Genomic DNA, 14,304 nt, shown 5'->3' on the forward strand with positions numbered 1-14,304 from the left:
AAATAAAATAATTAACTTAATTGTAAACTAATAACTCAAAAATATAAATATTAATTAACTAAACCAATTAATCAACTAATTAAGTAGAATTAAAAAAAAAATTAGACGATTTTTGAATATTTATAAAATATACTAATTATATACAAAACTATATAAAAGACATATTATTATAAAAAGTGACAAACTATTTAAAATAACTTGCAAACTATATTATTTTTTTTGAATTTTTCTAGACTAATTATTTTAAATAGTTTGAAATTGAAGAAGTTCGATAATTAATCTATATGTGGAGGTTCAAAATTGGGTGTCAACACACCTTCCTCACACTAACTTAATTTCTGAATGCAGGTCCTTGATGTGGCATATGAGAGCAACGCTAACACATGTATTTCAGGAGCAGAACAAGGTGGCAGATGCACTGGTGAAGGAGGAGCTAGGCAGGTAGTTACGGGAAACCCTACCCTTTTTGAAGTTTCCCCCATGTATGCCATAACATCATTAGAAGCAGACACGCTAGGAGCTTTTTTTGTAAGAATAATTACAAGCCATAATGGCAGAACAAACGGCTATACACAACATTAGTTTCCAAGTGGGGAATTCCCCTCAACTATGTAATGAGCTAATTTGGTGGGGAAGAAGTTATCCCAGGATTAATCATCCTGAAATGAACTATCTTAGGATAACTTATCCTATCACTATGGTATAAATAGTGAGATAAGTTATCTCAAACATGACAATCAAATAAGACACCAAAATTTTATCCCTAGACTATTTTTTTTATCCCAAAACTATTTATTTTATCACTCACACCAAACGATCCCTAAGTTAATTTATAAATCTCCGGTATGACCAAACAAAGAAAAAAATGAACCAAGAGGTTTCAAATTTGAAATAATTAAAAAGGTAGGTAGGGGCTTATTTGTTTTTCTCCAAAAAATAGGAGGACATGCTGGTGAAATATATAAATATATTAAGAAGAGGTAGCAGATGAAACAATTCGCAAAGAGAAAACGCTGGAGGTAGTTTTTTTTCCTCTCTGTGAATCTCCGACGGTGTTTTGAGAATTTGCGTAGGGTTTCGGCAGTTTTAGGGTACTGGTTGAATTGAAAAGATGTCAGGGAAGGTTCAAGATTATCGAATTTTTGTTGGTGGGTTATCTTGGGACGTAACTGAACGTCAGCTCGAAGACGCCTTTAGCCCTTTCGGTAAAATTGTTGATTGTCAGGTTCGCTGTTTTCCTTAATTCACTCTTATATTTCTTCCAATTTCTTAACGTAAATTAGCGCAATTTCTTCTTTGATATGGAAAAGTTGAAGATGTTAGCTGTTGTTCATATATTTGATGATTTAAAAAAAATGTTAGTTATATTGGAAGAGCATATAAATCTCGAACAATTTTGATCGGTGTTCAACTAAGGACCCTGTAGTTGAATGTTGTAAGCCGTCCTGCTTGATGCTGAGTTTACTTCATTTTATTCACCTTTTGTTCTAGCAACTATATGGAGCATTTTTTTCTTGTTTATTATAACAAGTCCACTTTTCTAGGGTATTTATAACTTAGGCTCAAACATATTCAAAAATATCATATAGTCATTTATATTGTTGAAACTATAATATTTGCTTGATATCATATATTAATGGGCTTAGTTATATTAACCGAGGGAAGGGTTACTGCTGCATACACACCACCTTCTCTAGACCCCATTTGTGTGATTACACGGGATATGTGGTTGTTCTTGTTGCTTAGTTAAATTAAGACAAGATATTTTTAACTGGTTGGGGTTAATTCTCAATGTCCTCCTTTAATGAAGCTCCATGTACTCCCAGTAAATTAATGGTCCAGATTGTCACCTTGGTTTTCCACCAGCACTCTACTTCCCAATGTGTTTTCTTTCTTTCACTAAACGTATCACTTTGTTTCTATGTGATTACAATAAAAATTGTGATTTCAAGTTCATTACTTACTTCGGTATTTTGTTTATATGACTTTCTCCATATAAATATTATAGTATATTCGTTCACTTTTACCTGTACAAAGAGAACCGGGCTTTTCCAAAGAATTACTGCAGTTTTCCCACTCCCTTTGATTCCACTATACTAAATATATATTTCTACTTTTAGCATATCAAGAGAAGAATCAACATTGATTACGTATTCCCCAAATCATTTTTCAATACCTAAGACTAAGCATCAATTAATATGGATCTTGTGATAAAATGCGCATACCAATCATTGTCTTTTAAGTGGCATGCAAAGTCCAAAGTGGACAAGTAAAAGTGAACTAGGGAATATCACAGTACATAATATAGAGAATTTGGATAGTGAAATTCATTGGAGAAGAAGAGTAAAAAGCTTTTTGTCTTCATCAATTGGGTGTGCAACCAAGCTATTCAAAAACCAAATTCACATCCCAAGTTCTTTATCTTCATCTGCAATGGAGCTTTGGAAATCAGGTTCTCATCCCCAACCCCAAGTTTTTAATCTTTGAAGAGTACAATTCAAATTATACTATTGTTACTGTAATATAAAGAGAAATTGAATATATTCACACAAAGAGAAAAAGTGCAAGGAAATGAATGATAGTGAAGAAGCAGGGTAAAATATGAAGTCTATGAAGTGTTGGGGAAGTGGGCTTATGGTGGAAAACCAAGGTGACGGAGAATAAACAAGAGGATAACAATCTGGACCATTAATTTTCTGGGAGGACATGTGGCTTCTTTAAAAGAGTGTATTGAGAATTGCTGCAGGTCTGCAGGATCCTCTACTAGAGAGGATCCAAATCCATTTTTATCAATGGTATATTAACAGCCTTTTGTACCCGGATGCCTAATTTTTGCTTCTTTATCTTAATCTGATAAGCGCTATCCAATGGAAACAGATTGCATGTTACTCCTTGTAGGTTGTCCTTTGAGTTGAGAACTTTTGGTGAGGTATGCATCTGCTTAAGCAATGGAAACGTTTTTTAAAGATAAACCGTGGATCAAACTGCTTTTGTTTTCAAATTCTTTTTTCTTCATTTCTTTATGATTTGTGTTCTGTGGGAATGTGGCTGGGACAGTCTTTGGTGTTTGCATTTACTAGATTGCCTGATGTTGAGAACTATAGTCTTGTTATATTCTATATTTTTGTCTAATTTGATTACGTATTGATAACTTCCCTCAATTTTCTGTGGATCAAGCTTCTTATAGATTTGATGCCTTAAATGGACTTGTATGAGGAAGTTGTTAGTTCATTGGGATGTGCAAAGTTTGCTGGGTGCCACATTTGAGATACTAGAATCTGTTCAGCAGCTTGTTTTGAATTCACTCGCTAGACTATTCACAAAAGGCAGTTGACTTTCAATTCCATGTAACAATGAACAGTGGTTTGCTTTAAAGAAACATTTGAAAGTAGTTGAACTGAGATCAGATTCAATTTCGGAAAAAACTTGTTTGGAAGTGTGCTCTTTGATGCAGATTGCAGCGATTCACAAATTGTGCTCTGGTGTGATTAACTGCTTGAATTATTAATATCCTTTTTCTTTCTAGACTTCATTGCATCATCTGGATGTTGGCCTTGGATTGAAGACATTCTTCATTCTGATTTAGATGCATAGCAGTCAACTTACATTAATGTCCAGTAAACCGGTTTACCTTCTGAGATGCATCAAATGTGGTTATAGAGAGGGTATTCATAACATTAGATGTAAGATGCTTTGATTATGTGTATAAGTTGTATGTGGGCATACATTTTTCTGCTCTAAGAAGGAGGGTACTGGTTCTTTCTCTATTAAGAAAGTCTAGTGTGAATTCCCCTACTGAAAAGGTTCCATCAAGAGATGAATTTCAAATACATAAACTAAGCTCAGTCGTCAGTTCAAACATTTCTTCAAGTTGAGTTGGCAGACAGCTTCTGAGAATGGCACCTCTTGGTCTTGGCATCCTTCGAAATGAATCTGATTTGGAAAATATCGTCTGCTCTTCTTACTAGAATTTGGGTGTCATATTCCCTAGTTCAAGGGGCCAGATGTTAGACATGATTATCTAAGTACTTTGGCAGGAACATGGAAGTATCATTTTCTCTTTTTAAGTTAATTTTTCAAATGTGCTATTTATTTTCTAATTTGTGATCTCTGAGGTCCTTGGATTTTGTCCCATCAATAGATTCTTTGTACTGTAAGCTGCATAAGATCTGGTGCACGAAGTTCACAGGAGAAACATAAATGACTTTCATGCTTCTGCTTAGATGCTATTAAAATATTGAGACCTCTAGCTTTCTATGAGGATGTCCATTTCACCGCCTTATGTTTGGGGTGTTCATAGACTACACGTTCTTTTTGAGTTTGTTTTGAAGCTATGGTGGCACTTATCAAACACCCTGACTCTCTAAACATGTGCCACAATCAAGAGGGAACTCGATTCTTGACCTTTTGGAAAGCCATATGATCTAGATAGCTTGTTCTGTTTATTTGAAGGTTGGTTTGTTGCTTCAGTGTCTGAGGTCTTCATACTTTGGACCATCAGAAGAGGACATACTTCTGAAGACAGAAGAGTAGTAGTTCTTCAAACAACCTAGTGAAAACAATGAAGTATCTTACTTATCAGATTTTTGTGGTTGATGATATATTGTGTTAGATTAGTTCTTTGGCATCTTAGTTGTCCACTCCCTTTGCATTGTATTTAATATGCTGATTGTGAAGGTTGGCTTCATCTTCTTTGGTGGCTTTCTAGTCAACAGTTGAAGAGGGGGAAGTTGAAATGTCCCTAGTTGGTGGATGTTCATAATATAAATTAGTTGAATTGATGCTGGAAAAGGTAGCTGAATGAAGATCAGTGTGTTGCATAATAACCGAAATTAAATGTTTGTGGGAAATCTAACGCGAAGAGCGCCTCAAAAAAAGGTATCTTGCAGCTGTGAGATTTTCTCAGTATGATCAATCACCTATGGCTTAGATATACTTCTTCCATACATTTACTCGGAACTCATGGTTGAAGTAAGTGAAGAAAAGTATATGGCTTTAAATCAGATCAATTGGCATTGTCAAGAATTTACCTGAGATGTTAAAATGCCTTCATATTTGTTGTTTTATGTTTGCTGTTAATGGTACCGACTTCATTGGGTGCATTTGATTCGAGTCAACCTAATGGGGATTGGGGTCAGATGATTGAAATCTGCAGGACTGCAGATTCTGCTGCCCAAGTAAGACTCCTTTGCTGTTTTAAATGTATTGTCATATATAATATCTTTCTACTTTTGGTGTAAAGAAGTAGGTTTAGAGGATATAGATCAGTTTGTAGATTTATTAAGATCTCTTTAAGTATCTTCTTTTCTATTTGTTTTTTTTTATCTAACACTTTTTGATGGTGTCCAGCATGTCCTTAATGCTGAGGAATACACATTTACCAGTTCCAAAAAAAAAAAAACTACTTTTAAGTTCCTCTTAAAAAAATACTTTTAAATTCCTAGGCCTTGCTCAAAAACATGTTGATTCAAGATCCTCCATTCTCATCTTGTGATATGATTAAGAAAACGTGTTGCCGTCTATTTTACGCACTTTATTTTAATTGCCTCCATTTGTGCCATTGTTGCACGCACAATTATAAAATTGTATTTGACTTGAGACCTGAAGTCCCTATCATGAAGTAAGTTAACAAAGTATTTTGAAGTTGAATGCTGAAGATCCCAAGCAAAACCAAAAATTGAGGTGCTACCTGATAGCATAAGTCTTATTTCCCTAAGTTGCTCGGACTCTCCAAAAATGTTGCCGCACCCGTGTTGATCCTCCAAAAATGCACTAGTTTTGAAGGATCCGACACACACCTGATGACATTTTTGAAGAGTCCAAGCAACATAGTTATTTCCAGTAGAATAATTGAGAATGTTTAACTCTAATCACTCATAATACCTTGTATTTGGTCTGGTTGTTAAGCGTGGTTAGGAGGGAAGGGAGCATCATAGAGTAAGCTTTATGGACGAATTGTAGATAATTTATTTTTGGTAAGCAAAAATAATTTTGCTGATATTTCATCTCCAAGAAGGTAGTTTCCTACTACAAAAGTATCAAGGACTTCATGTCTTTCAAAAATGCAAGGAATCTCAATACATGATCTAAATCATATGCAGCGTTTCTACATCAGCAAAAAGTATAGGTATAAGTTTTACAAATGAAAACTCATAGATTGAGGATGACCTGAGGGATTAGTTAAAGGGGAAAAGGTTGAGGGATTTATAACTTAGGTCACAAGTTCGAGCCCTGCGCCATGCGCCATGCGAACTAAGCCTGGTATTTAAATGGGGAAGTGTGGAGGGGCAACCCATTTTCCCCGAGTTTCGAAGGCTGCCGCTGGTCCTCAATGATGGCCCCAGACGGATTTCTCGGTCATAAGAAGCCATAAGGATTTCTCAATTTATGGCTTTTCTCAGTCATAAGGAAAAAAACTTTAAGTTATGAATGATTGTGGATTTTGTAGCAATGGCAAAAATTTGAAAAACTTACCTAGGAAAGGCAATTATTCCCTTTCGTGTAAACAAAAAAACTGTGAAATTTGTCTATGTCTTCAGATCAGTATATGAAGGTTGATGCATGGGTGTCAAAAAACCTTTTTCTTTTTGTCCCAAGACTTATATTTTGATACCCTATTGTTGGTGGGAGGTGACAGATATCCCGTGGAATTAGTCGAGCTACGCGCAAGCTGGCCCGAACACCTAAGTTATCAAAAAAAAAATTAACACCAATTATGAGGGGCCCCAACATGAACTATTCTAAATTCTTGAAAGTTGTGTCATTCTTAACGTTTCTTGCCTATTTATTGACTCAGAGTAACAGTCTTCAAATAGCTTTGATTTCTTTGATTCTATCTTGGTCCAATCATGTCTTGGTATATTTGTGTAGGAGATAGGTTATTATTTTGTGAATATGGGGAGGAGTAAAAAGGTTAATGATACTGCCTCTTCTTTTCTGAATTTTTGTGATGGTTCACTGTGATAAGATTGAGTTCCTGTGTTTAAATTGGCTATGTTGAGCAGTTTGTTTTCCTCAGAATTTGAGTTCCCGTGTTAAAAAACTGGCTTGGTTGAGCAATGTTTTTCCGCAGTATCATTCTGAAAGGAAGCTGTCTTATTATGCTGGTTGAGACAGTTTCCATTATACATGTATTGATCCACAATGTATTAGCTATGCCTCAAATCCCAAACAGGTTGAACAATTTCTACTAGTATTAAAATGAAGGAGCTCAAAACATTTCTGGTCTTTCAGATATTTAGTTTTTCCATTTGATGTTCTAGATATGTAGTGAAAAAAGTAAATGATAATATCCTGGCAATATAATGCTCACCATCAGTTTGATTAATTCACACTTGCATATTACAGGGGGTTCGAAGAACTCAGCTCTTCTGTTTGATGTATGTTTTCTGGCATTAGGTTCTGAGTTTTTTGCCCTGTAGGTTATGCTGGACAGAGACACGGGCCGACCTCGTGGATTTGGGTTTTTAACATTTGCAGACCGCCGAGCAATGGAGGATGCAATAAGAGAAATGGATGGTGCGGAGGTTGGTGATAGGGTGATATCAGTGAACAAGGCCCAACCAAAGATGGGAAGTGAGGATCCTGACCATGGCTATGGTGGAGGTTACGTATCAGGTGGCAGGGCGAGCTATGGTGGGGGTAATAGGTCAGTTGGGCAAGACACTTGCTTCAGCTGTGGTCGCCCTGGCCATTGGGCTAGAGACTGCCCATTGGAAGGAGGTGGCCGGGGTGCTCGACCACTAACACCCCCGATTCGTTCTAGGTATGGTGGCGCACGTGGGGATAGGTTTGGAAGTGACTGTGATAGGTACATGGATGACCGATATGATAGAGGGAACCATGCTGATAGGGAGCGCTATGACAGCAGATATGAGAGTCGTGATCGATACACTAGTGACAGGTATGTCCTTGTAAGAACTGAATGAAATGCAGTGGTATCACAATTTTGAGGGGAAGTTTGTTAGCAAGCCTGCTTAGCTTTAAGATTTTAACCCCAACTCCCCCGAAAAATAATGGAGTAATTGTTTGAGGTGTCGCTGCATTTAAATCTTTTTTTGCCCTCTTCTTCATTTCTTGTCTAGTTTTAAAATTGTGAAGTGGTCGCTTGTTTTCTCACCAAAATAACTTGTATTCTTATCCTAGGTACCCTCCTGGTGGTGATCGCTTGGGCAACAGGTATGGGGGTTCTGACCGCTACCCCCAGAATGACTATGGCAAAGAAAGAGGGTTTGACAGAGATGTGGGTGACAGATATGAAGCTGGAGGGCCAGCACGATATGAGGGAAGAAACTACAGAGATAGAGCAGGACCTTATGATCGCCCTCGAAGGGGAGGCGGGCAGCCTTCCTTTGACCGTTACTGAGATGAATAAGCACATCCATGTTGAATTTTAGTTGATCTCTGTAGTAGTATAGTGGTACGGAGCACACTAGGATAAATGTATGTCGCTCTGTTTGGAAGCAGTTAGTAGTGACTATGCATGAGTATTGACAAGTAGAGTAAATCAGTAGAGCTATGTTTTTTCAGTGAATATTGTATGCTTGATAAAAGAGGGAGCTTCCTCTATTGGAATGCATTATGGTGTTTCCACTTATAATATGAAGCAATAAACAGCTGGAGGAGCGGTGACCAAAACTTGCAAGATAAACAAAAATGCATGAAGGCAACAACCAATCTCTGATATCTATCCCTACCAATGTACAAAATGTGGGACGTTCATAAATACAATTAATCGCGAGTTTCGTTGAATAATAATATTAAGTCTGGTGACCTATAATGCTATAGTAAGTGTAAGAATGGTATTGATAGTTGAGCATCTTGATTGGTGATAGTTATGTACAAAGTCAGAAGAATGAAAAAAGAGAGTAAGATGGGGGTGGTTGTTGGTGGTGCTGCAGATGCACCAGTACCGCTGAATATCATTCCGAACAAGTCGACACTGCCGCTATTGGACTGGGCGTGACCCCTACCGCTTCCTTCAGTAGCGCCACCTTGGGGTGAGATGCTTATGCTGTTGTCCCTGTTCTATATATATATTAATCCCTTTACAAGTAGGAAAGAAAATGCAGCTGGTATGATAAAATTTTGCATCAGTTTTAAGTTTTATCTAACATGAATTGATAATGCTAGCAAGTAAAATTCTATGACAAGCACTAATTGATGAGTGATGAGTAGCATGATGAGATTAAGATTTTCGTGCTTTTTGGTATAGACTTTGAATTATGATTTAAAACATTGATTTGAATAGATGTTGAAATTGTGTCTTAGACATGCAATCTAAATATCAAAAGTTATATTTATTTTTTCTCATTGGAGGAGAATTTGAAATGTGAAATCAAAATTTTAAACTAAAAAGTAGAAGTTCCATTCAAAGTTTGAGAAGCAACCACAAATTTAAAATCTGTTGAGTTTGAAATTGTACGTCCAAACAACAACCTAAGTACAATTATTATTTTTAGCTGCCTCTATATTAGTATAATAATATAAATAAATTCTCATTTTTTAAACTTACAGAGACTTTAAAATTATTTGTAATGATGTGACTAGAGTAGAATGACATACTACTCTCCGGTTGCCAAAAAAAAAAAATGAAATTCTTTCCTTTTTAGTCTATTAAAAAAAATGAACTCTTTCCTTTTTTTAGTAATATTTTAATTTCAATTTTTCATGTGACATATTTAAGGCCACAAGGTTAGATGATAGTTTGATATATTTGACATAACTTTAAACTAGAACCGCTAGATTAAAAAGTTTCATTTATTTTATTAAACTTCATGCTGAATTATCATATATATTTTTTTGGAACGGAGAAAGTATAAAAAATAAGGGCGTCCTTCGTATTGCTGGAAAGCTTTGGAGCAGCAGAGCTCTCACATGCTAAACAGTGATGTGGTCCTCATCTGTCCTTTTTTTTTCCCCTGTCCTACAACTCTTATTAGCCAGAAAAATGAAAGATTCCAATTTCCACCGGGTTGTGTCGTTTGGTAGGATGTATCATGTTTAGGCAAAATATTATTTAGTAATTTTTTATTTCATAATTTATTCAGTATTATAAGTGCATAATTAATACATAACAAATTATGATGTTAATAATATACGAGTTTTTAATCTAGGTATACAAGGGGCTGAGCATGTAGTGGCCGGCGGGGCCCTACTGAAGGGTTTTACATCAGCTTTCACTGTCCCACATAATCACGTGAAGAACCTACCTTTAATACTACACTTTAACACTCTTTTGAAAAAAACAAATTACGTCATTTCATATCATGATTTGAATCATAACCTAATTGTTGTTTTGAGTCTATGAAGGCCATTTGAAGAGCTGATTTTCTCTTATTTGTTTAGGTTTGTCAATTTAATTATTGTCAGAGTTTATGAGTCGATCAACCCCATAATCATGGATAATTTAGTACTTATGTATATATATATATATATGTAATGAGAAAGATGAGTCCAGCTACTTTTTAGCTGTCTTTATGGTGCAATTACTTTCTATCTGCCTCTAAAGTCAGCTATTAGTTTAGAGGTACTTTTAAATTTGCTCAGGTGGTGTGTATGAATCATTTGAAATTGACTCACTTCTTATAATAATTTTCAAGAAAAAAAGTAGAAATATGGGAGAAGTACCTGGGGCCACCAAGGACACCAGCATTGGCGGTGAGCTGGTTGATGAGAAGGGCGGATTTGGGATCGACGCTGTAGGCTTTGATATACTGGTTGGTAAGGCCTTGCCCTGAAGGCACAAAAAATGCGCCATTAACCATAGTGTCCCCGTCCGTCCTCCAATTCCATTCATCCCACTGCCCATTGTCCGTGTCCTCCCGCTTCGTCACCTGTTCGTTCATCCCACATATATAATCACAAATCAATTTCACTGCTTGAAATATTAAGTTAAAGGGATTCACTTTTCAGCTTTTATTACCTTTACAACTTCTTATTCAGGAGTAATTATTATTCTCAATTATAGTTTCAAGTTTCAACTTTAATGGAGTAACAATCATATCATCATATTCAGGTTTCTGATTAAATATATAATATTCCCTCCGTCCCAATATATGTCACATACATTTTTTTAGTCTTCTGTAATTATAAATAATTAGAACACAAATGGCCAAGAGTCTTCTGCACTAAAACTATTAAACTTTATGTCAAATTAATCAGTATCACATAAATAAATTGAGACGGAGAGAGTAGTTTATTAAACATGACAAGGCTCAAAATAATTTAGGTTCCAAATGCAACAATTATCACCAAAATATGTCCTACAGAAAGAGAGAAAAAACAACTTTTTCCCAGTAGCCCCAAATTAAAAGGGATTGAGAAATTTTTTTTTTGGATGAGAAAGGAAGCACACATGATAAAACCCCGATCTTATGCAATAGCTCACAAACCACATACGAGAGGTAACGACAAGAAGGATTGAGAAATTTACCTCCTTCAAATTTGGATCATCAGGAGCAGTATATCGATTGCCTTGACTGTTAATGGTAGGATTAGCACTTCCACCAATTGCATACATTTGCCAGTGTGTGAAATCGTTGTTCACCACATGTACATATCCTCTTCTAATTCTTGGCATTCTTTGTACTAATCCTTCTCCGAAATGATTGAATGCAATTGTCACCTAAACAACATAGATCCATCTCGCAATTACTTACTAAAACTAGAAAGAAAAAACAAAGAAAGAGAAAAATCAGTAATCAACCTGCATTCCTGAATCAGGCAAGTATTTATCATCATGTCCCAAGAGCATAACATCATCATGATGACTAAAATAGTTATTCGATATGGTAATAGCAGTAGACCCCATGATCGCATCAATCAAGCCGTCGGTACAATGAGATAATGCACAGTGATCAATCCAGATATTATGAGATCCAAAGATGGATATACCATCACCATCCGATTTGCCTCTCCACCCAACATGCGTAGGGCTCGACCGTATGTTAGTATTACCCGAAGGGACACAATTGTAAATATGAACATTATGTATAATCACATTGCTCACATACTGTAATGTAATACACCCATTGCCGGTGATGTGAACATTTGCTCCCCGTCCGTCGATGGTCTTGTAGTTGTTGATAATAAGCTCGTGCTTTAGCTTTATGACCATGTCTGCTGCAAACACGATCCAGAGAGGTTCCTCTTGAACTACGGCGTACCGGAGAGTGCCCGGAGTTGGGTTGACGGTGTCTTTGTCGGAGGAGTCTCTGACTACGTAGATCTGACCTCCTTTTCCACCCATTGCACCCTGACCGAAACCAATGGAGCAGTCTGCTAGCCTTTGCCGGTCTTTGGCCCAGTTTGGGTCGCATTGCCAGCAATCGTCTATTGGGTTTCCTGTACTCTGACATTTGTTATCTCTTACAACTGTCTGGAGTAGTAATCTGGACTCATTGACTTTCCTGTAACAGAAACAAGCTATGGATGCATAAACATGAAATTAAGTGGGAATTTAAGAGAAATAATGCAGATATTTGGTTACCTTTGTAGTTGGTGAACAACAGATTCAGGATAAGGGTGTTGGTTAGGAAGGGTAAGATTGAGTTGGGCATTAACTAGATGTGAGAAGGAGACAATGAGGTAGATAAATAAGAGAATGGCAGTGGCAGGAGGCATCCTCAGCTTCATCCTTGCCCTGTAAAACAAACTCTGGGAAGACATATCTAGTTCTTTAGAATGCTTGCTGCACATTCTGGGAAAACTAATAGAATACTACTATAATAATAATAATAATGGAGTAGTGTCAGTAATTAGGGTTTTGGACATACTCTACTAATACTATGATAAATATTGGGGATGATGACTGTGATGTTCACACTACATTGAAGGATGGAGGACAGAGCACTTTTCTTTAGTAGCTCCCTCACTCTCTATTTAGGGGTCTTCAAACAAAATGGATGTGTCCAATCAAATTTTTAAAAAGAAAAACAAATTACTTGTGATTTGGTTTAATTTGATTTTATGTTAATTTAGTACTATAATGTAACCACTTATCACACTAGTGAGGAGGTGCGAGATGTTAATAATAGAGGGTACGAGGAGATGCAGTATAAGCTGAAAGAGTATTGAGCAGAGGTGATAAAATATGATACTTATATCACACATGATCTTAAATAGAAGAGTGTGAAGGATATGTATTAGGGCAAAATGTTATAAAGTAGTGTAGTATTGTCTTGCTTATACTAGTTGGTGTTTGTAATTATACTAGTGGAATTATTATTGATTAGTGTCTTTTGATTATCGCGCTATCGTATTATTATTTTTTCCTTTTTTTGATAGACTTTGCACTACCTATGTGTTACACTATATTTTCTTCACTATCTTTGTTGTACATGGATTTACTATAGAGGCTTTTTCAGAACAAATCTCTCTACATGCACGAGGTAATGGTAAGATTAACATACATTTTACCTTCTCCAATCCTCACTTATAAAATTTCACTAGATATGTTATAAAATTTTACTAAAATATAAAAAAGATACTTCGAAACACTTGTTATATATTTTGTGTTGCAGAGACCTTACAAAAGAATTAAAAATAAAAATAAAAGAAATCAAACCGAGGGAAAATGAGATAAAAATCCAACTTTTATTGGTTTAATTTTATCTTATTTAAATAATTTAAAAATTAATCTGATTTAATAAAAGTCAAGGTTAAGGGCATTTGGTACTTCAGTTTGTGCACTACTCTGTGGACACATAAAAAAGTGTTTAAAATATGAAGAAGTAAATATTTATAATTAAAAAAAAACTAACTATATATATATTATAATTTTTTGTCAAAAAGGATTTAAATAAACTGCTTTAGTTCTACTCGACTCCGCCCTTAGACATTTGTAATTGTGCTCTACCTGTTTGTTAGATGTTTGACAAGTAAATGAAAAATCTTTTTTTTTTTTTTTTTGGTTAAAATCTTTTTTTAGGAACATGAAATAGAAATTTTAAATATGATTTAGCTTTTTTCTATACACCGTGTGTATTGTGGATTAGCTGGCTTCCACACTGTAGAATGGCAACGACCCTTCTCTTCGTTTAACGAAAGAATCCTTCTTTAACACTATTTGACTTTTTGCAGTTTTTCTCTTTGATACATTTGGTCCGTTGTTATCCACCATTGCTCCATTCATTAAAATCTTTTTAAATTAGTATCGTGAAAACATGAAATATTATTATTTTATAAAAAAATTATATAATTAGTAAATTAATATTTATCAATTTAAAAAGTGTTTCGAAATTCAATAAAAGTTAATTTTGATTATATCATTTGGGGATGAATCCTCAAGGAATTTAAATGATC

The 14,304-nt window shown here is 35.5% G+C and overlaps 2 protein-coding genes across 3 annotated transcripts; one reads left to right on the forward strand and one right to left on the reverse strand.

Annotated features, from left to right (window-relative positions):
• The first annotated feature begins 994 nt into the window (after positions 1-994).
• Positions 995-8,601, forward strand: LOC125830256 (glycine-rich RNA-binding protein RZ1C-like). Of its 2 annotated transcripts, none has more exons than XM_049509473.1 (3): positions 995-1,225; positions 7,422-7,903; positions 8,146-8,601. In XM_049509473.1, exons 1-3 carry the CDS (start codon positions 1,112-1,114, stop codon positions 8,363-8,365), a joined length of 816 nt encoding a protein of 271 aa, XP_049365430.1. In that variant the 5' UTR covers positions 995-1,111; the 3' UTR covers positions 8,366-8,601. The 2 variants fall into 2 exon arrangements, with proteins under 2 accessions (XP_049365430.1, XP_049365438.1); XM_049509481.1 differs by lacking the exon at positions 995-1,225 and adding an exon at positions 4,674-5,177.
• Positions 8,602-10,616: 2,015 nt separating this feature from the next.
• On the reverse strand, positions 10,617-12,855 carry LOC125830201 (probable pectate lyase 12; the record flags this gene model as incomplete). Its single annotated transcript, XM_049509405.1, has 4 exons — positions 12,491-12,855; positions 11,708-12,410; positions 11,435-11,626; positions 10,617-10,835 (listed from the first exon to the last, which is right to left on the reverse strand). Coding segments are annotated over exons 1-4 (1,323 nt in total), but the record flags the coding sequence as incomplete, so codon positions are not given.
• Positions 12,856-14,304: the final 1,449 nt, after the last annotated feature.

This window comes from Solanum verrucosum, unplaced genomic scaffold, assembly GCF_900185275.1.
Source record: "Solanum verrucosum unplaced genomic scaffold, falcon-dt-bn FXZP01000102.1, whole genome shotgun sequence".
Classification (NCBI taxonomy): domain Eukaryota; kingdom Viridiplantae; phylum Streptophyta; class Magnoliopsida; order Solanales; family Solanaceae; genus Solanum; species Solanum verrucosum.

Bases quoted from the DNA above. Each gene is read 5' to 3' on its own strand.
- LOC125830256 (XM_049509473.1), top strand. From the start codon at position 1,112: ATGTCAGGGAAGGTTCAAGATTATCGAATTTTTGTTGGTGGGTTATCT. The intron at 1,226-7,421 runs GTTCGCTGTTTT...TTTGCCCTGTAG, and splicing joins GTAAAATTGTTGATTGTCAG to GTTATGCTGGACAGAGACAC. The intron at 7,904-8,145 runs GTATGTCCTTGT...TTCTTATCCTAG, and splicing joins GATCGATACACTAGTGACAG to GTACCCTCCTGGTGGTGATC.